Source organism: Melozone crissalis, unplaced genomic scaffold (assembly GCF_028551555.1).
Source record: "Melozone crissalis strain CALT ecotype California unplaced genomic scaffold, PUWL_Pcris_2 ptg000042l_1, whole genome shotgun sequence".
Lineage (NCBI taxonomy): Eukaryota > Metazoa > Chordata > Aves > Passeriformes > Passerellidae > Melozone > Melozone crissalis.
In genome coordinates, this window is record NW_026535820.1 from 30,099,144 (window position 1) to 30,126,194 (window position 27,051).

The 27,051-nt window shown below is 36.6% G+C and overlaps 1 protein-coding gene across 6 annotated transcripts in view; it reads left to right on the forward strand.

Moving 5' to 3' along the window:
- ZNF236 (zinc finger protein 236) overlaps positions 1–25,384 on the forward strand; it is a 72,935-nt gene extending 47,551 nt beyond the window's left edge. For 3 of the 6 annotated variants that reach the window (XM_054284622.1, XM_054284623.1, XM_054284619.1), the window contains 14 exons: positions 97–309; positions 855–1,134; positions 1,609–1,712; positions 5,351–5,716; positions 7,677–7,822; positions 8,955–9,198; positions 9,906–10,085; positions 10,600–10,752; positions 11,423–11,613; positions 13,271–13,402; positions 14,649–14,846; positions 20,406–20,535; positions 23,036–23,212; positions 23,647–25,384. In XM_054284622.1, the coding sequence (XP_054140597.1) occupies positions 97–309; positions 855–1,134; positions 1,609–1,712; positions 5,351–5,716; positions 7,677–7,822; positions 8,955–9,198; positions 9,906–10,085; positions 10,600–10,752; positions 11,423–11,613; positions 13,271–13,402; positions 14,649–14,846; positions 20,406–20,535; positions 23,036–23,212; positions 23,647–23,774 (2,642 nt within the window). In that variant the 3' untranslated portion in view covers positions 23,775–25,384. Of the gene's footprint in view, positions 1–96; positions 310–854; positions 1,135–1,608; positions 1,713–5,350; positions 5,717–7,676; positions 7,823–8,954; positions 9,199–9,905; positions 10,086–10,599; positions 10,753–11,422; positions 11,614–13,270; positions 13,403–14,648; positions 14,847–19,350; positions 19,613–20,405; positions 20,536–23,035; positions 23,213–23,646 lie in introns of those variants that run through there. The other 3 variants (XM_054284618.1, XM_054284620.1, XM_054284621.1) reach the window with 3 other exon arrangements.
- Positions 25,385–27,051: the final 1,667 nt, after the last annotated feature.

Here is a 27,051-nt window from a genome sequence, read left to right on the forward strand (position 1 = left end):
CTATGTTAGCTTAACCCATGTTTGGGTTTTGTAAATGTCCTGTGTGAGTAAACTTAAACAAATAGCATGCTACTTATTTGTTTCTGTTACTTTAAGGAGTTAAAGCATTCAGCTGTAGCATTTGCAATACTTCCTTCACAACTAATGGCAGCCTTACGAGGCACATGGCAACTCACATGAGCATGAAGCCTTACAAGTGCCCATTCTGTGATGAAAGCTTTCGAACAACTGTTCACTGCAAAAAACATATGAAAAAACATCAGGCAGTCTCCTCAGCTGTAGCAGCAGCTACAGATACAGGAGGAGGAGGTAAATTATTTCATTTTTACTTTTACAGTCCTTACTACATAAGAAATACAGATGTTTTGGTGGATTACATGAATGCTATAACAGTAATGGTACAAAATAGCCTTCCAGCATGGATTATGTCTGCTGTTTAGAACTGCTGAAATCTCTCTGTTATCTGAATTGTTGAAATAAGCTAGTTTTCCAGGATCTGTCCAGCACAGTAAAGGGATTGTATGTAACATAGCTGTTTTAGTATGTCACTGAAGTAGATCTTTTGTCCTGTATTACTTAACCTGTGTTAGTTATTATAAAGATAAGAATTATAAATCCAGCTTTTTTTTAAATGAAGTGCAGACATGAGTAGTTAGACCTTAAAAGAGATTAAAGTCCATAATAGTGCAAGTCCAAGCACAAAATGTAGTGGCTGTGTGTTTAATAATAAACTCTTCTATTTTTTGTAACCTAAGCTGACAGATTGAACTAAACAGAAATGTGGTTTTTATTTTGGTTTGATTTTTTTGTTGTTTTGTTTTGTTTTGTTTTGTTTTTTTTTTTTTACTTAATAGTTGCATGTGTTGAAGATGATGATGAAAGCTCTGAAAGAACTTCCAGAAAATCTCGTCCTGGTGTCATAACTTTTACAGAAGAAGAGACAGCAGAACTGGCAAAGATTAGGCCTCAAGAAAGTGCCACTGTTTCAGAAAAAGTTCTTGTCCAGTCGGCTGCAGAGAAAGACAGAATTAGTGAGATGAAAGATAAGCAAGCAGAACTGGAAGCAGAGCCCAAATATGCCAACTGTTGCAGCTATTGTCCCAAAAGCTTTAAAAAACCCAGTGATTTAGTCAGGTGAGGAATGGAAAATGTTCATATGTTTTTAATTTGCTGTATAGTTCACCAGAAACTTTAGGAATTACAGTTTCATATAACTCTTTATGCCCAAGTTGAAGTTTGAGTAATATTTACATAAATCTTTCTTTTTCACAGTGGTTCAAAAATGTGTCAAAATGTTACATATTCTGAATATGACTAATCCAGCTCTTTCATATTTATTTGCCTGCAGTATGAAAATTATTATTATTATGAAGTTCCAGAATAAATTGGGGTTTTTTTCTCTAATACTTGCATATAAAAACATGTAAAACTCTTTTCAAGACATTTCAAATACTTTAATCTTCTTGTTCTGCCTAGTCTGCCTAGTGTAATGCTAGTATAAGTATTTAATTTATTAATAAAGTTAATAGATAAAGATAGAAGGTAAATATTTGTACAAACTGACATAAAAGTAGAACTTCACTTGTACATGTATCCTGGAATTATTAGGCATGTTCGTATCCATACTGGAGAGAAGCCGTACAAGTGCGATGAATGTGGAAAGAGTTTCACTGTAAAATCCACTCTGGATTGTCATGTTAAAACACACACAGGTCAGTATGGTTTTGCATGTCTTTGTTTAGAAGTTGTTTGCTTTCTTGATGAGCTGTTTAAGTACAGATTTTGCAGGGAATTTATGTTTCACTGTGATCTAGTATTTGGAGCTGTGGATGGCAATGCTAGGGGAAATTTCGTACTTGTGACACCATCAAATGAATCACATCAGAACATTCTGAATAAACCATGTTATGACAGTCTTCTGTAGGCTTCTAAAGCACAGTCTTAGCTCATGCTAAAAGCTGTGTATGTAAGTGTCCTGAATATGTTCATGTCAGATCCTCTGCAGCATTTCAATGATAAATGATTTTCCTGAGTAAGAAGGTAGAGTTGAGGCAAAAATTTTGAGCATTCAGCTGTTTGAATCTTCCAAGTTGAACGTAAACCTAAATATTTGTAATATTTAGATTTTTAAGGGTTGATTTTTTGTATTCCTGAGAGAGGTCTCATTTTAATAGTAGTATTTTTCAACTATAATTTTGTGCTAAGCAAAAAAAGCCTTCTCCAGTCTTTCATACTTGTTTTCTTCTTAGCATTGAACTTTTTAATAAACCCAGTTCTGAACTAATTAATTTCTAAAACTGTCTTCAGTTTTGTTAAGTTTCATTATGATCTTTTTTCAAAAATAATAAAAAGCAAGATAGAAAGCTTTTAATGCTGTAATGCATTATTATTTTGCTCATGGAAGCTCGCTTTTCATTTTACTGTATTTGTACTTTCTACTGTTGTTTAGTAAGAAATATTACATATGTTACATGAAATTGTGTAGGTCAGGACAGACAGTAGTAGATAGGAAGGATAATGAAAGGAACAAAGCAGGGATTGTGTCACATTACCTCCTGGTTCAAGCAGTTTATAAATTGTGGGACTCTGAATAAGAGATTGCATCTCTTTGCTTGCTAGCTTTAATAAAATATTTTACATTAGTTTTATCCAGTTGTTTTCTGAATGCCGAAAAACTGGGTAAAAAGGAATGGCCTTCAGTACAGTCAGTAGTAGTAAGTTCCTGGATTCAAGTTTCATTTTCAGTTTGCTGTCTTGCTAACTTTGTTCATAAGCCCACTAGATTTTTGTTGGAGAAATAAATTGTTTCCTCTTCTTAATTTTTTAGCTCTTTGTGGTTGTAAAGACATTTTGATAATATATAATGGAGCTTTGTAAATTTTTATTTTAACATCCTTAAACAGACTTTCCCAACCTGCTATTCATTCTCTCTTTCATAATACATGTAGTACAATTCTGATGGTTTGAGTCCTTGCTCATGTGCTTAAGAGCTCTTCTGCTGACTTACAGCCTTTTGAAAATTGTCCATGTAAGCCATTTGTGATCAGTCTTAGAACTGGTTTTCTTTAGTTCATGGAAGGACTCTTTCCTTTCATCCTGTGACAGCATTTTTATTAAGATCTTTTCATATAAAACCAGCATAAAATTCCAAAAATCCAGATACACTGGAAATCTGATCTTCTTCAAGGAGCACTCACAGATTTGTGAGGTGTAAGTTTCACTGCAAAAGCCACATCCTTTTCCCTATTGTAATTCATTTTATCTTATGGAAGTTTTTTTCCATGTTTTTTATACTTGGGCCAGCTTGTGCTGGATGAAGTTTAGCTAATGTGCAGTTTTTAGCATTTGAGCCTAGATTGTTTTCTGGAATGCTGTCTTCATCTGTGGGCAATACCTACACTTGCTAGTTCATTGGTTTTATATTGAGAGGTACATAATTTATTTAAATGAATAATAAAAAAAATTACAGTACTAATATCTTTAACTCCCCTAAAAATAGTTCTGTTTGAAAAGCTACTCTGTTCCTCACCTGTAAATCAAAGTTGCCTGGATAGAAACCTACCTGATACCATCTGTAACCAGCATTGATCCAGAGAATTAGTTTGGGGCTTTACTGGAAGACTGGAAGTTTCTCAGAGAGGTATATGGTTCTTTGTCTGAGCAGTTAGCTCCTGCATCCTGGTGTAGCATGAAGTGGGGTAACTGAGGTCACACACTATTGCATTTCTGTCTTCATTGCTTTTCCAGTTTCCTGATTACAGTTCTTTCAGATATATTGTTCCAGATAACAGCTCTTGTTAACTTGTTAGTTGTGTTGCCAGTAGTGTGGTGTGTCAGTGGTATAAAACACATTTAATTTTTTACTGTATTTGGAAGCAGGGCCAGTTTAGTGTTCACCATTCCTTGATGACTTCTCATCTGAATTTGTGATCATCTTCCCTCCACGTTTCCCTTGTGGACTTTAACTCAAAACTACTAAACTACTGAACACAGTTCAATCATCTTTCTTTTTTCTTTCAGATTCCTAACATTTACACAAAAGGCCCAGGAGTCAGCTCACAATCTCATTGCATATTTAAATCACAGGACCTCAGATGTTCTGTTTGTTCTTTCCTGCCTTTTTTTTTTTTTTTTTTTTGGTTTTCTTCTCACTCTCTCTTATTTTTCCACCTCCCTTTCTACCAATGGGTGGGGATTTTTTATTTAGTGGGAAAAGATTGCTGGATGGCTTCCTTTGTGGCACTGTGAATGTGGTAGATGACTTTGCTGCAGCCCAGATTCCTATTGTTTCACTGGTTCATGTTATTGGGCGCTTTCTTCTCCATTTTTTGAAACAAAATATTGTCAGAGGTTTACTCAGTTTTGTTTAACAGGAAGTGACAACAGTGCGCCAGGGTTTTGTAATTTGAAGTGGGTTGAGTTGTAGTTTAGGAAATGGATGAGAGATTCTTCTGTGTAAATGAAAACTAGAACTCAATAGCAGGACTTATAGGCACACATTGCTCTTGTGATTTCTTTACCAAATGCATTGGTTTCTTTCCCTTGTTTAGCTAGGAAGCAATATTGTGCTGGAAGGCCTGGGAATTTCAGGAATTATAGTGAGTTTTCAGCTGCAGTGGCATGTTTTTTGCCGGACTGTTACATTATGCTTTTTGTGAATTGTATAGCTGTGCATATAGTTCAAGGAATAAACTCTGTAGTTTGCTTTTATTTGTAGTGCATTAAAATTCCGTGTGAGACCAAGGATATTTTTCAGATGTTATGCACTCCGAAAGGAGAGACAAAGAGGTCTGTGTATGTATAGACCAGATTTCTGTACTTCTGGATTACTTTGTGGGGTTGATACGTTGTTTTAGAATGTTATCTCACTTAATTTTAATAATTTCTTACTTATAATCCATTAATTCTGGTTAGTTAGGGCAGCATTGAAACAGAAGAATAATGGAATTAAAAAGGAAGTGAGTGGCTAATTAAGTAGGAGCCAAATGCTGAAGAGGTCAAGATGAAACTTTTAATTCTCCAGTTTATGGTCTGTGTAGTTGAAACAACTGGATTAGTCAGGAAGATGAGATGAGGAGGATGACAGAGGGATGAAGGTGACCAAATAAGATTCTGCATAAAAGCTTTAAAAGCAGATGAGGTTTTAGTAAAAGGAAAAAGTTTATATACTCTTCATTGAGAACCTTAATTCATCTGAAAAGCAGCCAAATGACAAAGTCCAATTACTTCTAATTTATTATGTTCAAATTAGTTTAGAATCTATTACAGGGTTTGTTAAATGAATGATTTAGTCCTCTCAGTCTTTTTAGGGGTTTAATCACTTATCTTTCTGGTTTTGAAACTTTTCTAGGCCAGAAGCTCTTCTGTTGTCACGTGTGCAGTAACTCTTTCTCTACAAAAGGCAGTCTGAAAGTCCACATGCGCCTGCATACGGGAGCAAAGCCCTTCAAGTGCCCACACTGTGATTTGCGGTTTCGTACGTCAGGGCGCAGAAAAACCCACATACAGTGTCATTATAAACCGGATGCAAAGAAAGTTAGGAAGCCTGTTGCCCGGACTTCAACTGAGGCATTACAACCAGTCAGTCTTCTTAATTCATCCTCAACAGACCCTAATGTTTTCATCATGAATAACTCTGTTTTGACGAGTCAGTTTGATCAAAATTTACTTCAACAAGGACTTGTGGGCCAGGCTATCCTGCCTGCTTCAGTGTCAGGTAAAAATGGATGGGATGATGGTGGAGGTGCTGGTGTGGTGATCAAGTTTTGAATTTTGCTTTCTATTAGAGTTTGGAAAGTTTTACCAAACACTGCTTGCCAAACAGGAAAGAGTTTTACTGAATTCATGGTTTGATGCACAGTGGTGACATGAATAGAAATTTTTCATTTAAGAATGAAAGAAAAATATATACAGTTCACCTAGAAGTCTCTTCAGTTCTCCTGTATTGCACTGCAGAGTGGAAGAAAATGCAGATAACAAATAGCTGGAGTACTTGTATTCTTTGTGGTAATACTTTCTTGGTTTAATTTAAAAAGAAAAGAAGTAAAACAGTTACTCTGTTTGTCTACACTACTTATTTATGTGAATAATGAAGAATATCTTGTAAGTGCACATCCTCTGTGGTACATATGTAGTTATTTCTCCAAAATAAAAAAAAAAACACCCACACCAAGAGAAAACCAACCAAAAGACCCCCAACCTCAACAGAAAGCAAGAAAACTCTTTAACAATATAAAAAACTAGTGGTGTAGGTATGTATGTTAGATAATTGAGTTCCTAAGATAGGAAGTCTCACCAATTGACAGTGACTAAAGCTGCGTTAGCACATTCTTAGGCCATTCTTTGACCAGCTGGCACAGAATACCCAACATGCTTCATGTTGCAAGAAAGTGACCTTTTGAGAATGATCCTTGCTAATTTCTAAATTTTTTTCAGGTATTTTTTGTGTAGGTGCTCACTGACCCAATGTTTGTGTAAGTGCTCAGGTAAACTTGGGACAGGGACGATTTTAAAAGCAGACTAGTGTTAAGGTGTCTGGAGACATGCCTTGGTACTCTTAAATGTACTACTTAGATTGTGGGTCTTGGACTGTCTGTCATTTCTGAAAGTGAGACTTTGATTTTATGTGCTTTGGCATTTTTTCAGTCCATGTCTATGATTTAGCAGGTATGCCCACGGATTCAGAGTATTATATCAGCCTCATAATTAACTGTAGCCATTCCATCTTATCTGATTTGATCTAAACTGTTGTCCAAAATGAATAAATTGTTGATGTTGAGAAGATACTGATGTTATTTGACAGGTACAGTGAGTGATAAAGTTGTGATGAGAAACTGCTGGCTTGGATTTTTGAGCATATTGAGGTGGCGTGTTTAGCTTGTTCAGATGTCCTAAAAAGAGACCTTCTTAAATTGAGACTAGTTATGTGGGTTTGGCCAGAGCAGGTATTTTTTGGGTACATTGTAAACCAGATTTATTATACTAAAGAATTCTGAAGAGGGAAGGATAGATGTTTTTGAAGCATCAACCAACACTCTCCGAGGTTGATCACACTCAGGGTGTTTGGAGAAAAAGGTACATCAAACACAAGATGACTTTTTCCATATATTCCCTCAAGACTTTTTGTAGAGATGGCCTATTCAACTTCTGACATTAGAACCTTTTCAAGGTCTAAAGACTTTTGGATTTCAATTGCTAATGCACCTTTATATTCATCCATGTAAATACAGAGGATGAACTTTGACAGTTTGATACTGAACCATGTCTGTGCTGTGCAAAATGTGGCAGTAACTTTCTTGTGGATGTTCAGAGTCAGAATGTAAATACCCTATGTGTGTGCTGCTTTGTTTAGGTGCAGTACACTCTTCAAGGAAATCTAAACCAAATTTTTCCAGATTTCTAATGCTACTCTGGAGGGATTCTTGTTTTGTAAGCCCCTAGCTAGTGCCTAAATAGCAATCCTTAAATCACATGGAATTTAGGAAGCTTTATAACAGGTAGTCAAATTACTTTATAATCAAATTATACACTTCAAATTATCTTTCTTATCATAAATAAATGTGTGTGTGTGTGTGTGTAGCTTTTATATTGATTTAATTTATAAAAATAAGCACACTGAAAGAGGTAGTCAGTAATAGTAAATAAAAACATTACAATATAACTGTTTTCTTTGGTAGCTGGAGGTGACTTAACTGTGTCCTTGACAGATGGTAGCTTGGCCACTCTTGAAGGAATACAGTTACAACTTGCTGCTAATCTGGTTGGACAAAATGTTCAGATTTCTGGAATAGATGCCACTGGTATTAACAACATAACGTTACAGGTAAGTTGCTCACTGCTCCTTGCTTTTAATTCTGTAGAGTCACTTTGAGGGCTGAAGAAAGTTGCAGGAGCCTACATAATTCTGGAAGAGTTCTTGAGTGAACTAGTAACATACTGTATCATTTGGTTTCTTTCATTTTTTTCAGGATTTTTTACCTCTCAGGGATTTTGACAGACTGCTTTAAAATATGTATTTTTGTATTTTAATTGCATTTTGTCTTTAAACTTCAAAAGTACTTTGACTCCCACCCACTCCTAAAACAAACCCAAATTGTTGCACGGAGTGTTCTTTTCTAAGCATAAGACACTGTGTTACTTCAAAAGCTTTTAATGATTGAATTCACAATTTAAATTCCCACTGAGCTTATAAAAAGAATGACAGAAAGAGGTGAGATTATTGTATTTAAAAGTTCTTGAGATGCGTGAAACAATGATTTTCTTGAACGTGGTTGTGTTTGATCAGTTGACAGAATTATTGTTGTTGGAGGAGCCCTCTGGAGGTCACCAGGTACAACCCCAAGGTCAGGGAAGGGACATCTGCAGAGTTGCATTGAGTTGCTCATAGTCCCTCTGTTCAAGGAGTTCTTAGCATAAAATGGGGACATTTTCATTTTGTTTTTCTCAACTGCTAAATATCTCTGAGGAGGAAAATATCTTATTTTTAAGTATAGAGAACAGTTGTTGGCTTGTGAAATGAGACCTTAATGACCCCTAGGAGCTGAAAAATTAAATAATTTCTTGTATCAGTCTTCCCTCTGCTCCATGCTTTTTCACTTTCAAAGGCTTGGAGACTGTGATAAGCACTACGTGCACTAATAGGACAGTACAGAATACCAGCAGTGTGTTTACCTGGGGCTAGGCATGCTGATATGTAACTGATCATGATTTCCCAAACATTTTGCTGAAGGAAGAGAGGGAAAGTGAATCTGAATAGATTGGTTACATAGTCACTTTAGAGGCTGGCTAGATACAGACACATAAAAACTAAATTTAGATTTTAAATTGTTAATTATAAATTTTCAGTACTGTATATACTCTCTATGCAGTAAATATGTATTCTGGACTTATGTTAAGAATATTCATTTAACCCAGTTTGTTAACTTCAGATTGATTGCTGAAAACTTGTTTTTCAGATCGATCCAAGTATCCTACAGCAGACATTACAGCAGAGTAGTTTACTTACTCAGCAACTGACTGGAGATCCCACCATGGCTCCACAGAATCCCTCCCTCCAGGCAACAGAAAATGCAGTGCCAGCTAACGTGGTTATTCAGCCCATATCAGGCTTGTCTTTGCAGCCCACAGTAACATCATCTGCTAACATGACAATAGGGTCCCTGTCTGAGCAGGAGTCTGTGCTGACAACCAGCGCTAATGGTAAGCACTGTCCATGGTTTATTGTGCGTTCAATTTTTCAGTTTTACTCAGGGTATTACTCACAGTGAGAAAATGTTGCCCCCTGCCTCTCCCCACTCTCATTTTAATAAAATAAACTTGCAGTTCTTGCTTGAGCATCTTCAGCAAATTTTACAGCTTTGCGTTACCCTTTCTTAATATGATTTTTTTCAGAAGGTGAATTAGAGTGTAGGTTTAGATTAGCTATTAGGAAGAAATTTTTTACTGTGAAGGTAGTGAGGCACTGGAACAGGTTGCCCATAGAAGCTGTACATGCCCCATCCCTGGAAGTGTTCAAGGCCAGATTGAATGAGGTTTTGAGCAGGTTGGTGTAGTGGAATTCATCCCTGCCCATGACAGGGGAGTTGAAACCATGTAATCTTTAGGGTCCCTTCCAACCCAGGCAATTCTATGATTCTATAAAATAGAAGAATATAGAAAATACTTAAGAACTTCCATAGTTTTGAGCAAAACACAAAAATCTTCATTCTGAAAATCTTAACTGTAGAAGAATAAATAGGATGTGAAAAGAGTTTTTACTTTCTAGTGCAAGTTCTAGCATCTCCCCTTGGCTGCATCAATTATAGCATCTGAGAAACTAATGTATAAATTGCTCTAAAAAGTTCTGTCAAAAATTCTACCAAAGGATATTAATGGATTTTTTTTTTTGTTCTACCTCTTTAATTTAGGTGCACAAGACATTACTCAAGTCATGACTTCACAGGGTGTGGTGTCATCTACAAATGGACAGCATGAGATAATGTTGACCATAAATAATTCCAGTTTGACTCAAGTTCTAGCTCATGCTTCAGGTTCTACTACTGCGACCTCATCAGGAAGTCCTCAAGAAATCACTCTTACAATATCTGGTTTGTGTTTTTAAAAATCTTTCACGATACCAGATCTCTATTTTATGAAGTACCTATACAGTAGCATACAAGGATTTTCACAGTCCACAGTTTTCCCATGGCATATTTTCCTTATATTCATCAGCTTTAAAAGATACTCCCCAAATCCGCATTTGAAACCCAAACTCGTTTGCCTTGAGAACGCTTTAGATTGGCCCACTGTTTTATTCATAACCTCAGTTAACAGCTGGATTTTTATAGATTGATCAAGTTGGTGCTTTGAATCTAGAGAAGTAAGATCCATATTTGTCTAAATATTACTAATCTCAGATGTTTCTGTATGTGTTAGTGTCTGGATTTGCATAATCACATGTCTATTAAAAACTTGCCAAACCGGTGCATAAAAATCTGCATGGAAGTTAATTATGTGTTTTGGTTGTATTTTCTACTTTTACTATTTTATGATCTATTGCAAGAACAGTAGCAGAATAATGCTGAGATGATTCTAGTTACAGTAAGACTTATTTCTATTCAGGCCAAGATCTTATTCAGCATAATTCTGGAAGCACTGATCTGAACACTGGCCTAAGGCTGACAGCACCGGCCATCAGCAGTCAGACTACGGGTGCTACGTTAACTATAAGCAATGACCAGCTTCTTTCTCAGGGCCCTTCACTAAATGCTCCAGGTATGCATACAACATTTTTTCTAATAGAAAATAATACTTTGTTTAAAAAGTAAATACTAGAATTAATGGAATAATCTTGCATGTCATGATTCAGGAACTTTGAGTGTTTTGTGTGTTTTCTCACAAGCTTTAATTGTTTCTCACAAGCTTTAATTGTTTAATTGTTTTCTCACAATTTAATTGTTATGTCAGTTTAAATTAACTTTATTCCACACAATAGTAGAAAAATGAAAACAAGAAGATGTGTCTTTAAATTAGTACTTTCAGGCAGTTAGAGGAGTACTGAGGAACTGTATCTCTAAACTGGAGGATGGCAATATCTGGTGCCTTCACTGCAGAAGTGCTAAAATACGAAATTTGCTCTAATACTCAAATTTTGAGTTTTTAAGTATGTTTATGAATTTCTACCTATATGTTTGTATATGCACGTGGCCACCTGTGAGTGCAATACTGTGTTCATAAAGCTACCCTTAAATGTAATTTTTCTAATTTTATCATCTGACTGACAACTTTGGGTTCTTGTCTAGCAGTTTAACTGATTTTGTTGATTCCACAATAGAAATCCCAGCAATGGGAAACAGAAATTACTAGATTCACTTAAAATAAATTTGTAGTTTAGTGTTTATGTATGTAACAGATTTTTTTTTTTAATATTTTGCATATGTTCCAGAACTTAATACAACAGGGGGAACAAACCTTCCTCCAGCAACACCCATATCTCAGTCTGCAGTTTCTGCACAGAATTTGGTAATGTCTTCATCAGGAGTGGGAGGAGATGGAAGTGTCACTTTGACTCTTGCTGACACTCAGGGAATGTTGTCAGGTGGTCTTGATGCAGTTACACTTAATATCACTTCGCAGGTAAGATGCTTTTCTGAACTGGCAGATAAATTTGTGTTTCTGTCTTACAGAACATTATTTCTTTTGCTTAGAAAATAATTTTGTCCTTAGAAAATAATTTGTAAATACATAATATTTTATATCTTAGTTAATTTTCCTTCTCCCTGCCAACCGTGTGAGTTTGGTGTCTAGAAACATGAACTGTTGGAACAGAAGAGCTGATAGATTTTGCAAGGTTGTTTGTTTTTTTAAATTAAGAGATAGATTCTACTGTTTCAAACATGGTTTGAGATCAGTTTTTGGTGTTAGACCAAATACTTTATTATCACTATTCAGTAATACAGCTTAGTACTCCTAATGTATTATTTCATTTGGTAAATTTTTCTTTTCCTACTTGTGAATGGGAGAGTTGGACAGCAGTTGTGACAGTTCTTTTCACAGCAAGTAACAGAACAGAATTTAATTGGCTATCTTTAATAACAGGTGGCATTATAAGAAATTTTATAGAAATGGTGCTGTATGGACTGTCATCTCTCTAGTAAGCTTACTGTTAGTTTCATTTATAGCTTAATGTAAGAATTTTGTGGTGTCATCAAGAGTCAAAAACACATTTGGCAAATAGAATCTACAGAGTGGGGAGATAAAAAATAGTATCAAAAGACTACAAAGTGAAAAGGTTTTCAATGTGTGTTTGACATTTCAGTGTAGATTCTACATCTGAAAACTTGAGCTGTTTCTTCTATTTTCTTGGCTTAACTAGGTTTAGATTGATTTTTGACCTGAGTTAGTGTGTAAATGTATACAAATTAAATACTATTTATCTTGCATGTGCTGTGATTAAAACTGGTGAAGCAAAGTTATATGCTTTCTTCTGCAGTTTTTCTCCAGGGAAGGGAAGAAAAGATTTCTTAAATAATTCTTATGATATGTTTTTCTTATCATATGTTTTTATGATATGATTTCTGGTATCACAGAATAACAAAGCAGAACATGGTTTCATTTCAGGCTTTGTAATAATTTCAGTGGAAACATTTGGCAGTGTTGCTGTTTGTGAATAAGATCCCATGCCTACAGTTAAGGCAAGCATAAATAAAATTGAAACATTGAAGACTAATAATAGCTGTGCAAACACAGTTTATGTTGCAAGAAATCGTGGTGAATAGATAGGTAGTATGTTAAAGAACTGTGTTTCCTGGGGAAATTGAAGTCATTAAAAGTAGTGTAGAAATAGAAGTAGTTAGATATTAGTAATCCTATATCCTAAGTAGTGATTTTGTATCATGATTTCATGGGGTTTGGAAGTATGCTTAATCAAGAGGTTTGAATAAAGATACTGTGGGAAGGCCACACAGGAGAGCAGAATACAGGAGTTAAAGAAGGGCAATGGAAGGCTAAAGCATTCAGCATTTCATGCAAGGCTGGTAAAAATTGATCAGAACTGAATCTAGTCTTACAGACTTCCCGCTGTTGTTACCCTTAAATGGTTAGATATAAATGTAATGGGGAAAAGGAAGGAAAACAGGTGCATTTGTTCAAATAGGGTTCTGAAATGTTTCTTTCTAAAGGAAAAAGAAAAGTACTGTTTAGGTGTGAAAACTTATGTTACTCCAGTCAGCTGTTTAAATGCAGCTTTTTAAATATAGTTACTTTATTTTTTTTGTACTCTCCTCTTTGACAGGGTCAACAGTTCCCTGCTATACTCACAGATTCCAGTCTTGCTAGCCAAAGTGCATCAGGATCACAGCAAGTAATATTGGTGAGCCATACACCCCATTCAGCACCTGCAAACTCTGATGAAATAACATATCAGGTAGATACTATACATTTCTGTATCTTTTGTGGTAAAGGACTTCTCTTCAATCAAAATACTGGAACAATGTCTTTTATCTTGAATTATGAAGAATTATGAAGCCTGATGTCATTCCCAAACAAGAGTTTTGGGAAGAGGTTCTCTCTAACTTCCTAGTTATGCAGATACTGTTTTACGTTTTGAATTAAAAAACACTTATATGTATATACATGCACACAAGAAAGAAATGTAATTAATAATGTGTTTCTTTCTACAAATCACATAATCATGTGCTCAACACAGACTGCTCCAAAAATTTCCAAGTAAGTGGCTATTTAGAAAATAAAAACAGATAAATTTTGGAGCTGTGGGGAAAAAGTAGTACCTATTGGTACACTTTTTCCATTCTCTTTCTGAATCCAAGTTGTTTCAGTGATGGTGCAACATAAAGTCTTTGCAACGTCTTATGCCTTTGATCACAATAGAAACTCTTACATAAGTAATACAGTTTTGGTATTAGAAAAAGTGGTTCAGACTTCTTTTCTTGAAGGCAGAATGAATTTTTTCAACCAGCCTGGTAGGGCAAGCTCTAAAATAGGAGAAATTAGAGGGACGGATTGCTTTCTATGTTACTGTATTTAGGATTCCTCTGTATGTATAAAGTTGAATTTGGTATTAAAAAAGAATTTGGTATTAAATTATCTGAAGAAAGTAGTTTTTCCAGGCAGTTCTCACTAATTAAAATAGTACTGCACCGCACCACCATCCAAGTCTATCAATTTTGCATTGTGTTTCAGTACTTCTGGAGGTAGAACTTTACTTCCTTATGAAAACAGAATCCCCAATAAAGAAGTGAAACAAATAGAAAATAATCTTCTCCTCTACAGAATCAGAGATACCTTTTTTCCTGTCCAGAATGCTTTTGGCTTTGAATTTTATTTGGTGACAGATTGAGGATCATCTGCATTGTTCAGGAGCATAAAACTGAATGTAGAAAAATCCGGATACACACACACACACACATTCTATTTATGATGTGTTAAGCCAATTTGATCATGGTTATTAATGTTGTTTTCTTAAAATACATGTGCCATTCTTTAGAGCAATGAAATAGAAGTTCATATTTACATATAACTGACTTCTTTTGTGTCTAAGTTGCTTGCAGATGCTCTCCAAAAATTTGTCACATTGAGGTAGATTATAAAAAATAAACCAATGTGGATGTGCTTATGAAATTACCTGATAGTGTATTTGTAAATTGTTACAGGTGACAGAAGTTTCCCCTAATGTGAGTAAAAGCAGTCAAGCAGAAAAAGAAACTCGTGGTCACCAATGTTTTGAGTGTAGCCAAACCTTTTATTCCGTCACCATGCTGACACACCACTGCAAAGAGGTTCATGGCAAGGAGCGAATACACGTTTGCCAGATCTGCAATAAGGCCTTTAAGAGGGCAACACATCTCAAGGTATTTGGTAATAACAGTTGATAGTTCTCTAAACTCCTTTTGTTTTGGACTCTCTGTGATATTAACAAAAGGTACCTATTAGCCCTTTGTCTTTGCTTTCCCTTTACAGTGTGAGAGGTGTGCATCTGACAGAGGGAGTCTAAGTGATAATGTATGCACAGATAGAGAACTCTCTTCTGGAGCATGGAGAGGATTTTAATGCATATGTTGACTACAGAATGAAAATGTTAATGCCTGTCATGCAAGTAGTAGTGTCAGGAAAAGATTTCACTTATTTTGTTTGTATATGAATATCATCAGTGCTAATCCTGATTTCCAGATAATCTTTTGCTATCTCAGGAAGTTACCTGCTTTAGAGTCTTACCATTTCATTTGTAGATGCTCTGTCATGTGAGTACAAGTGATAGAGGGAGCATTTATTTTAAAATGTCTTTATATTATTGCTGTTGTCTAGTGATACTTGCTCTGTTTTCTCTAGATTATGAACAACCTAGTACTTCCAAGTCTTTTTAAAAAATTAGTGATGTATCTAAGTTCTTAACTGTATTATAGAATGTTCTTGTTAGGAATATTGGGCTGTACTAGACAAGTGCTTTGTTCAGGCCAGTATCTTACCTCTGAGAGATACTTAAAGGAAGTAATTTGAAGAGCTTTAAGAAAGGAGAAAACATATAAGTTGCCCAGAATCTTGCCAGCTTCCCAGAATTTATAGCAAGAAATTTTTGGAGCTAAGGGCAATGTATTTATATTTATTTATATTATCTTTTAGGACACCTCTTCAATAGATTTCATTTCACTTTGATATAATATTTTAATGAAATATACTCTCTTTGTGAAGTTCACCCTCTTGGAGTGATCAAGTCTGTCAACTAGACTATTGGAAACTATCATAAAATGTATTGTTGTGAAACTCATAACCTCTGAGTTAGAAGAAATTTTCCAGGAAAAAAAACCCAAAGGAGTCTTGATACTTGTTTTCCTTAAGTAATGAAAACAAACTCAAAAAATCAGTCTCTCTTCAGTTTGTTTTCTTAAAACTGGGCCCATCCTAAAGATATGACAAGATAACTTCTTACCCTACTATGTCCTTTGGATTATTATCCATAACTGATTTTTCAGGAAGGCAGAGATTGAAGTTGCAATAAGAAGTTCAGGGGCAGCCACAAGAGTCTTCAGGGCCTTGGGACAACTTGTTAAGGGATCAGTAGCACAAGTAATCTTCTCCTCTGTCCTTCCAGTGCAGGGTGTGGTGTAGGAAGAGCTGGCAGATCAGTAGCTGTCTCTGAGACTGGCATCAGCAGCAGAATTTAGGGGTTTTTGACCATGGATTTGTCTACACAACAGCAGGCCTGCTGCAGATGGGCTACACTTGTCTCAAAGGGGGAAAAAGATCTTTGCTGAGGAGGTAGCAGGGCTCATTGAGAGAGATCATCTAAACTAGGTTTGTAGGGAGGAAGGGATAAAACCAGACTTGATGGAGATAAGCTTGAGAGCAGCACACCAGTGTTTGAGGGTTCATGTGCCAGCGAGGCCCTTCAAACTCCACCCCAGTGTGCTGAGGACACGTTTGAAATGTCCTAGTGCTGGTGTGTGCAGCACTGTAGTCATCTCAGTGCAGGTAAGGGAAATGGTCAGTGACCTGCTACACCACTTCAACATGCACAGTTTGTCTGTAGCACTGGGTGGAATCCACCCAAGGGTACCAAGGGGCCTGTCAGAAGAGCTTGCCAAACCACTTCTACGATGAGCAGTGCTGGCTAACCAGGGAGGTCCCAGCTGACTGGATCTTAGCACCTGTCATGCCCATCTACAAGGGCTGGAAATAGGATCTGGGAAATTAGAGGCCTTTCAGCCTGATCTCAGTGCCAGGAAAGGTTACGGAGCAGCTCATCTTGTGTGCCACCATGTGGCACATGCAGGACAGCCAGGAGATCAGGCACAATCAGTGTGGGTTTATGAAAAGCAGGTCCTGCTTGAGTAACATGATTTTCTGTGACAAAGTGACTTGCTCATGGAGGAGGGAAAGGCTGTGGATGTTGTCTACCTGGACTTCAGCAAAGCCTTTATCACTGCTTCCCACAGCATTCTTCTGGAGAAACTCACCTCCATGGCTTGGATGGGCCCAGTGTTTGCTGGGAAAACCTTGGCTATATTTCCAGGCTCAGAGTGGTGGTGAATGGAGTTACATCCAGCTGATGGCTGGTCACCAGTGGTGCTCTCCGGGGCTCAGTACTGGGGCTGGTTCTTTTTAATATCTTTATCAATGATCTGGACAAGAGGATCGAGTGCACTCTCAGTCATTTTGCAGACAACACTGAGCTGGCCAGGAGCGTTGATCTGCTGAGGGCAGGAAGGCTCTGCAGAGGGATCTGGACAGGCTGGATCAATGGGTTGGGGCCATTTTGTGAGGTTCAACAAGGCCAAGTGTCGGGTCCTGCTCCTGGGTCATGAAAAACCCCAGGCAGTGCCACAGGCTGGGGCAGAGTGGCTGGAAAGCTGCTGGTGGAAAGGACCTGGGAGTGCCGAGTGACAGTGGCTGAGCAAGAGCCAGAGTGTGCCCAGGTGGCCAAGGAGGCCAATGGCTCCCAGCAGGAACAGGACAGTGGCTGTCCCTCTTTACTTTGTGTTGGCAAGGCTGCACCTCAAATTCCGTGTTCAGTTTTGAGCTCTCAGTTCAAGAAGGACATTGGGGTTCTGGAGTGCGTCCAGAGAAAGGCAGCAGAGCTGGTGAAAGGTGTGAAGCACAACTCTTAAGAGGAGCAGTTGAGGGAAGCTGGGGATGTTTAGCCTGGAGGAAAGGAGCCCGGGGGTCACTTAACACACTCTGCAACTTCCTGAAAGAAAGTTTTAGCCAGGTGGGGGTTGGCCTTTACTGGATAATGAGCAATAGGACAAGAGATAATTACCTCAGTTATGTTAGGAGAGATTTAGATTGGATATTAGGGAAAATTTCTTCATTGAAAGGCTTGTCAGGCACAGCGTGTAAAGGGAAGTTGTTGAGTCACCAACTCTGAAGGTATTTAGAAGATGTGTAGATGTGGCACTATGGACAGTGTCTTAGCAGGCATAGTTTAGTGGTAGACTTGTCAGTGCTGGTTAATGGTTGGCTTTGATCTTAAAGGACAATTTCATTTACCACTGGACCATCAGGTACTAAAACAAATTCAACCCATCATCAGACTCTTTATCAAGGTGTTAATAGCAGCTTCAGTTGTGAACAGCCTTTAACAGCAAATTCAAAGATAAATGTTGGGGTTTGGCTTAGGATTTTGGGAAGAGATCAGCGATCTGTTACTTGTGGTCTTCATTTTATACTGGTGGAATTCTGGAGATCACCAGAAACATTAAGGGCACTACCAAACTTCAGGCTTTTCAGAAAAATCCAGTAAGAGGTAAGGGTATCAGTGTTCAGATCCCAGTACTTAACTGTAGGTGTTTTTTCCAAAGATGTCAGTACCAGCATTTTCATAATTATACACAAGAAAATGCTCTTTAGAGATCATGTACAAACACCTCCACCCCCCACCCCCAGTGTTAAGGCTTTTCAGTTAAGTGACTCAGACTCCCCTTCTGATGTGGGTTACTGTCCTGTTTTACAGCTTCAGAGCAGAGAACCTTCAGACATGCACAGTGACTAAACTGTCCAGTTTTATATGAATGTGTATTGGAAGTATCTGGAAGTTGACTGTTGATAGTAAATAAGGCACAGACATGATTCCAAGTTAAAAGGAAAAATGCCTTATTATCTTATTAAAACAATGGAATGAAACAAACTTTTTATTGCCACACTTTGAGAGGTGGTTACAATTAATGTTTCAGGAGTGATGGGGTATAAGAGTGGCATACTAATGCAATGAGCCATTTCAAAGAAAGTTTCCTGGTCTTATTTTTTTAATTAGATAATGCTTGTTTGCTACCCCGAGATAATTACTCTCTGAAGAATATAAGAATTGCACAAATAATGTTGTAAAATATCACAAAATCAGTGAAATACTAACTATGTAGATAAAGAGATGATTGCACTTCATGAATGTTGCATTTCCATGAACTATTTTCAAAAGAATATTTATTTTACAGGAAAAGTATGAGAGGTGCACAGATCAGTGGAACAGAATTGCATCACAAACTGTTTCTTCAGAGAAAGTTGGCAGAAAGTTTTACAGGGCTATCTGGATATGTTGTTTGCATTGAAGTAGAAGATGGGGTGGGAGTCATTGGGATTTGGAGGTTTGGTTTTTTGTTTGGATTTTATGGTGAAAGAAAGAAGCAACTGGTTTCAGATAATTTTTTTCAAGTAGGTTATAGTATGCTTCCACCATTTCAATGCTTGAGGGGGTTATGAACAAGATAAAACCTAAAGATTTTGCTTATTTCCACCTAAGCAGGGGTTTTAAGATACTTAATTTTTCTCAGAAGACCTTATATTATTTCCCTATAATACTCTATTTTTATAAGTACTGTGATAATAATATTCATCCATGTAACTGTCTCGCTGATTTTCCAGTGTAAACAAACTCTGCAGACACAGTTTGCTTCAGTTCGTGGAGTGAGGAATAGGACTTCATAGACATCAAGAAGGCTTATTGTTTAGGTATAGTAAAGACTAATTAATAGTTTAGTCTGTAATCAAATAGACTAGAAAAGAATATCAACACACATTTTAGAAAGTGGACAAGTATTTGCAGTACTGTTTCACAGACAGTTCTTGATTAGATTTTTTAGTTATATATATTTTTATTTCTTTTCTTTTGTAATTCAAATTTTAACTTGGTACTAATAATGAAAATGAAAAAATAATAATGAAAAATGAAAAAATTAATAGATAACATCAATACTCTTCTACGTTTGAAAAACATCTGGGTCTAGCATCAGTGTATTAAAACCACTGAAATTAGAACTGTTATTGATGCTTTTTCATGAAGATAGAACATCCTGCTATCTTACCATTAAGAACCTTAGTGATTTAAGTTTCTGGTGTTTTTTTCAATTAAGAGTCCATTGTGAAGTGGTCCTGTTTGCATCTTGCCATCGTGCAGCTGTGTGTGTGTATGTTGTGATAGTTGCCTCTTTGAGGCCTGTGCAGTTTGACAGTGTTACCAATTCAGGTGCTGAGGAATGCCCACATATCAGACAAGGAGGGAGATGGATGCTGTAGAGGAGAGGGGGGAAAAATCCTACGTTAGTTTACAATGCACAGTTGTCAAAATACCTCTTTGTAGATGCACAGAGCATTAAAGAACTCTGGTTTGGTTTTCTGTATTTTATTTTGCTTCAGATAATTAGTAAAGGGACTAATGTATGCCAAAAAAAGAAAGACATATAGTTACTTATGGAGTTTTTCAGAAGTGTGAAGACTGATGGTTAGAGAGAATTGATACACAAAAATAATCTCTCATTTAAAAGAAAAAAAACAATGCAGGCTTCCATTTTCTTCCAGCTTGTCTGCTGATGACTAAGATCCTCTGCTTTTGTCTTCAAGGTGTGAATATATTTTTATGTTAAGTATTGAAGTCTTTTCAAAGGGTCTGAAATTTATTTTTTTTCCCTATGCTGGCTTAGGAGCACATGCAAACCCATCAGGGTGGACCTTCACTGAGTTCCCAGAAGCCTAGAGTGTTTAAGTGTGATACTTGTGAAAAAGCTTTCGCTAAGCCAAGTCAGCTGGAGAGACACAGTCGCATCCACACAGGTGACACCAGAAATTGTTTTTATCTTGAGAGGTTTTCTTAGCAATGTCTGGATGTTATGTTTGGAACCCTTGCTTATGCTTTCAGCTAACTGCATTTAAATGTCAACTTAGGCTTAAAAAACCAAGTAAATTTCTTTCTTCAAATGTATGGAAATTAAAAGAAGGAACAGAAAAGTTGAAACTCATGTGCACTAAGCTGGTCTTTATTTTGGGACTGGCAGTACTGCAGTGATAATGTGAGTGCATGAACTTGTGTCTAAAGGTTTGTCAGCCTTTGAAAGAGATAAATCATATTTTAAAGTATTGTTTGAAGTGATTTGAAAACACTGGTTATGATCATCCTCAGTCGTACAGAAGAATGTGCAAATGAGGAGTGTGTTCAGTGATGTTAAACAAGAGATAGGTTTGACTGCTAATGTAGACTGCTGTGTGCAGTGCTTCATTGTCACTGAGCTACATGCACAGGTCATCTGTTTCTAATGCCAGTGCTTTTAATTTGTTGTGTTCTTTTCCACATATTCCACTTGTATTATTTCCTTCAAAAGTTAATCTATAAAAAGTATTATGACTTCTCTTAGGGAGCACTCATTTTCTGTGATGTAAGTGAAATGCTTTTCAGGTTGCAACTTCTGCCCTACTCTAAGTTGAAGGCTGTACACAGGATGATAGCCCAGCTGCCCTCCCTGTCACCTTCTGTGCCTGACAAACATTCGTCTTCAGAGCATGAGTTCTAAATATAGCAGTCAGCTCTCTGAAACAAGTTCTTTTTTTTCCCTACCACTGCTACCAATAAATAGCTGTCATGGCTGCTAAACGTAAACAGGACAGGGGAAAGTTACCTGTGTTGCTACTAAACTGGAGAGGACCAATGAATTTGGCTGGATGTGCTGTAGAATAAGAAGATTCCCTCAAAAGGGTAAAACTCTGTCTTAGAATGAGTCAACCAGAGCTTTCTCTTTTCCCAGCATCAAGCGGCTTTGTGGTTACTGCATTAGAAAGAACATTCTGGTTCTACTGTGGCTAGGAAAAGAGAAGCAGAAGTTAAAATCCAAGGAAATTAAAATACCCTCAGTAATTTGATTTTTGCAAAACTGACTTAAATAACACAGACTCTTGAAGAAGTTGTTGTCTCCTAGTTTAAGGGTTGCACAGAATATGCAGGAAGCAGGAAAGATGACCAGTTGTCATTTTCCATGCTTAGTTAATTTCATGCTGCTTCCCCACTAGGCACAGAGCATTTCAGGGAGGCTGAGAACAGAGCAGAGTCCCTTTATTGATCTGTTTCTCATAAATCTTCACAATCATAGGATGAGTTCTTTCTGTTTTGGAATGACTTGTAATTCACTCAGGAAATCCTTAAATATTTTTGGGTTTCTTGTACTAGGAGGCTCATGTGCTAGACTGTAACAGACCTTGCTAAATTCATATTTATTTTTGTGTTTCAACCATGTCAGGCAACAGTAGGTCAATCTATAGGATTGTAATTCTTTCAAAAGGTAATTTTCCTTTGGAAATCACTGGAGACCAAAAGAGTGAAAACTCTGTTTACGTGCTACACAGAAGTGTTTAGATGGATGCATTTACATAAACTATGCTAGGAAAGGTTAATCTAAACCTAAACTGACTTATTTCCATAAAGATACTGTCCTTGTCTGTGAGAAAGTGTTTGTGATTTCTATCTTGACTAAACATTTCTAACCATTTCTAATGGGTAATATCTACTGAATCAATGACCAGAAGGAAAATACATTATTTCTCTGAATAGCTCTAGACATCTTGTTATTTAGAATTTATCAGTGAAGAGTGGTTTGCTGAAATGTTGAAATCAGAGGGAAGCACTTGCTTCCAGTTCTACTGAAAACTGTGTAGTAATCCATTACACCAAAAAGGCTGCTCACTTTCACTGAATTTAAAAAATGGAATCAAAACAATTTCAATAAGCCTAGATTTCTCTTCAAACTAAAGAAGAAGTTGTTAACAAAAATAGAAGGAAAATATCTGTGCTTTAAAGGACCTTCTGAAGTTGGATTTGGCATGCAGGTGGGAACACTAACATAATGGAGAGATATATTTGTCCTGTAAGAAAGAATTTGGAAAAATGTTTTTACTTCTTCTTGTGCTTTATTGTGCAAACTAATAGCAAGAGTATCTTAGAAAGTGCTTTTAGAAGTCCTTAATAGGTGATGGTTTCCTTGAGTACAGAAAAGTCAAATTAGTAAATTGATCTTTTTTTTTGGTAGCTCTGTTAAATAACTTACCTAGGTTATAAATTGGATGGGAAGGATTATATCAGTGATTTAGTACTTATGTAACTATTCTGACATTTAATTTGAGATTTTTGCTGACAATGTGGAGCAATAGCCCTGTTTGGAGAAAGTCTCAAGGAAAATGATGATGTCTATTTTATTTCTAGATCATCTTGATAATTTTTACAGAATTTTAAACTGTATTCCAATCTTAAATGGAAAAATTATGAAGTATGTTTTTCTTTCTTATAAAGGGGAACGGCCATTTCAGTGTACACTGTGTGAAAAGGCATTTAACCAGAAGAGCGCTCTTAAAGTCCACATGAAAAGGCACACAGGAGAGAGACCTTATAAATGTGACTACTGTGCAATGGGATTCACACAGAAAAGCAATATGAAACTGCATATGAAACGGGCTCATGGTTACACTGGTACGTAGCATGGTGGTAGTACTGCTGAGGACAGGACTCCATGTGTTTTGTTAGGAGAGCACAGAGCACTTCCCTTAAGTTATTGAGGAATCAAGCACTGATAGCCAAAGACCACAGTTGATGAGGTAATAGTTGCACATCCAACCCAAAAATCAGGCTGAAACAGCAATTCGTTACTTTTTATGGTTCCTTGTTTTTGATGTGGAGCTCTGTGTACAGAAATAGAGTTGAAAAATTATTCCAGGAAAGCAGTATATTGTATTGGATTTTTAAAAAAAAATTTTCCAAGACCATCTAATGAATTGACAGTATCTGAAGTAATTGTATAATACTGTTCCCATCACGGTTCCTTTATTCCCAAGTGCTATATTTGCCTTTTTCTTACACCATATGTCAAATGACACTCAATTGCCTTTTCTCTTGTACCTTGGTAGGTCCTGTACAAGAGCCTGCAAGTCACCAAGAACAAGAAGGGGAAGACATCAGTCGTGCTCTGAATTTAGAAGAAGTGGTACAAGAATCTTCAAATGAATGGCAAAGTATAGGCAGTGTTTTTCGATAACACCTTGAAATTTGAAAAGAAAAAATATTTCTGGGACTCGAACTTTACAGTTAAAGCTTCAAGCATTGAAGATACTAACAATAGAATAATATATTATAGTTTTTTTAATTATTTACAAAAGATACCTAAAAGATGAATTCTTTTTTTTAAGCTTGTAGAAGAATATTGGGAAAACTTCATTTAATCTGTGCTAAGTTGTCTGTGAATCAATGAACTCAGGTAATAATGTATACAGTTTCATCTTTGAATTCACAGCCAGTATATCTATTTAAAAATAAACTGGAACTTTATGTCAGAATAGGATGATTCCCATTTTTAATGATGATGAAGAATAGCTTCACAGGAAAATCATGAAACTGTCAGTCAACTTTTTTTTAATGTGTTTTAAGAAATAATTGAGATTGGAAACAAAGTGTTGCAGTTGATGATGCATGCAGTATAAAACAGTGGAGTTTTGCCTTTTTTTTTTCCCTTACAAGGCACAGGAAAAGGCTGTATTTCTTTTGAAAGCTTTCTTTTTTAGTGCATTTTGAGAATTCGTTGAAAAAAATAAAATACTGCGAGCTCATGGCTTTTCTTGAGGTAAACCCTTGAGAGGGAGCATGTTCATTTTCATTCCAACCACAGAGGCAGGTAGATGTTAGTTTTTACAGTAAAAGTCTTGAGGTTTTTGACTTGGCAATAATTACTTAATAAGAATCCAAATGAAAAAGGGTTCCAGTAAAAACCTCTGTTGTTGTTTGCTGTACTGGGTCAGCAGGTACATTTCTCAGTGTATGTGGAAAACAGCCATATACTAAATCTGTGAGGTAAACAAGTACCATTTTGGTTAGCAGTGAGAAAATTAGGTGCACGCTAAGTCACCTCTACTATACAATGTTCCCCAGTGCTGTAAACAGTTATAATTTTGAATCTGTAAATTCCTTATTATTTTCTTTGTGGATTTTGGAAATATGTTGCATTTATTTGTTGTTTAAGTCATTGTTTTAGCAAAACTACCTAGCTGACTGAATATTGCTTTCAAAGGTGCCACTTGTTCAGTATATTCATAGCAGAGAAACACTGGAGTAAAAGCATAGTTGTCTTTTAGACATTCCAAAGACAGAAGCTGTTTTCTTATTTTTGCCTTGTTCTTTTGAATTTTATTTATATGTTACATATATATAGATATATATATGTGTGCTTATATATGTATATATATATATATATATTTAAAGTCTACGAGCCTCTGTGTGGCTGATCAGTATATTTTGTAAATATTAATCCCAGTTTCAAGGAGTTCATCTGTTTGGTTTGCCACAAGTACTTCTAGATCAGTGGTGGATATGTTGTACTATAATACAGACCCAGACTTTAATTTTCCTTCTAAAAGATAATTGTTCTCAGATCCAAAAAGCTCTTACCTGTAAATATTGTCTATACTCTGTCTGTGATACAAACTAGTTATTTCAGATTGCTGAAGCAAGAAATGGCTGTTGGTTTTGATAGGACATCTCTTAATTCTTTTGTTAACTGTTCAGCATATGTATATAAGTAATATAGTTGGTGACATGAAAATAACACTTTTGTTATGTGGAATATTTAATTGAAAAACATGCTAAATAATATTACTTTTTTCCAAATTCTGTTTCGTGTATTTTTTAAGCATATGTTTCTGGATTCTAGGAGATTGGAAAAACTGTTTACAGAAGTGCATGTTTGAATATTAGGTATGAAGAATAAAGTCCTTCCATCAGTGCCTTCCCTTCCAGGCAGCCTGTGAATGTTTCAGCTATTAAAGAAAGACATTATATTTTACAGTTGTCTGGCCTCATGGCATAGCACACTGTTTATCTGTAATAATAGAGCAAAATATGCTGTATTGCCTGTTCCACGTATGAAATTTTTTCCCTGTTATTTCAGAGAATACTGTATAAATGTACAGAGGGCTTGGAACTAGGTGATCTTTAAGGTCCCTTGCAACCCAGACCATTTAATGAGTGTGTGATACTTGGTACACAGAACCTAAAAGCTGATTTCATGGGTAAAAAGATGGCATTTTTAAAGGGTCAGTTCTCAAAGTGTTATGCCTTGGTTAGAGGCAGTGAGTCTGTTCAGCAAGCCTTGGAAGTGTTAACTGAACGGTGTGAGTTATGGAGTCAGCTGACATTTTTCCTGAATTCAGTTTGCTACTCTTCCAGCACTTGGAAATCCTGTCAGCTACAGTAATAGACTTTTAAAAAATTTCTTTTTAACATTGTATATGATTTGCTTCCCTGCATCCTCTTCATCTGTGAACTTAAAAGTGTCTTAACAGAGGTTTTTATAGCCTTGGTAGGATTGAGTTGGAGCTTTTCAGAGCAGTGTATGTGCTGATGTTCAGAGCAAACACAGACACTGTAACCAGTATGTTGATATTTTCAAAAGCTGTGTTAAAGCAGATGCATTATGTAAGGAAGCAGAAGAACTCTTGTTCTGAGGAGTGCTTGATGTGTCACATTGCATAGTGGGTAAGTGGACAGCCCTTGTTCTTTCTGGTTTAATGCAGCAGTAGGCTTGTGCTAGCCTTGGGGTTTTTGGCTCGTGTCTGCTCACAGTTTCTTTTGGCTTATGTCCATTCCTTCAGAACATTAAATTACACACTCCTGGTATTGCCTGTGCATTCTTGTTTCAGGAAAAATCCTTTGCTTACAAATCAAATGGCCATTTAAACTGCTGGTTTTCATCAAAACTGCTAGTGTGTAACTAATAAATTTCAGGCTAAGTTTTAATCTCTTTTCATATTGGTAAAGCAATGCTTTCAAGTACTGTACCTATTCCTCTAGAGGAAGTAAATCCAAAAAGCCACTTCAACCCTCTAGCAAAGATGACTGAGGGGAAAGAAGAGTGATGAAGGCAAGGAAGAGGTTTTGTTTAAATTCTGTTACTCTGCAGTGCAGTATATTGAAAGATGTATTTCTCTGGGTTTTTTACCTTAAATAATCTTTCACATTTTTGAGGGCTGTTTGTGCCACAATTGTTCATGAAGGGGACTGGTTTTTATTTCCTGTTCATGGGCATTTATGCCTTGCAATATCCCTCTGGCCTGTAGCTGTCACTCCTTAAGACACTGGCATTCCATAATTCCTGTGTCCTATTGTCAACCTTCTGGGCCATGCACTGTCACTAGAAGCCTGTGTGCAGGGTCCCAAGGTGTCATTGTGTTATTTTCTAGTATCTGAACATTATTCATAAACTCTGGGGAATGGGGGGGGGGCAATAAATCAAACAGACCTAAATATATAAGTATATATAAGTA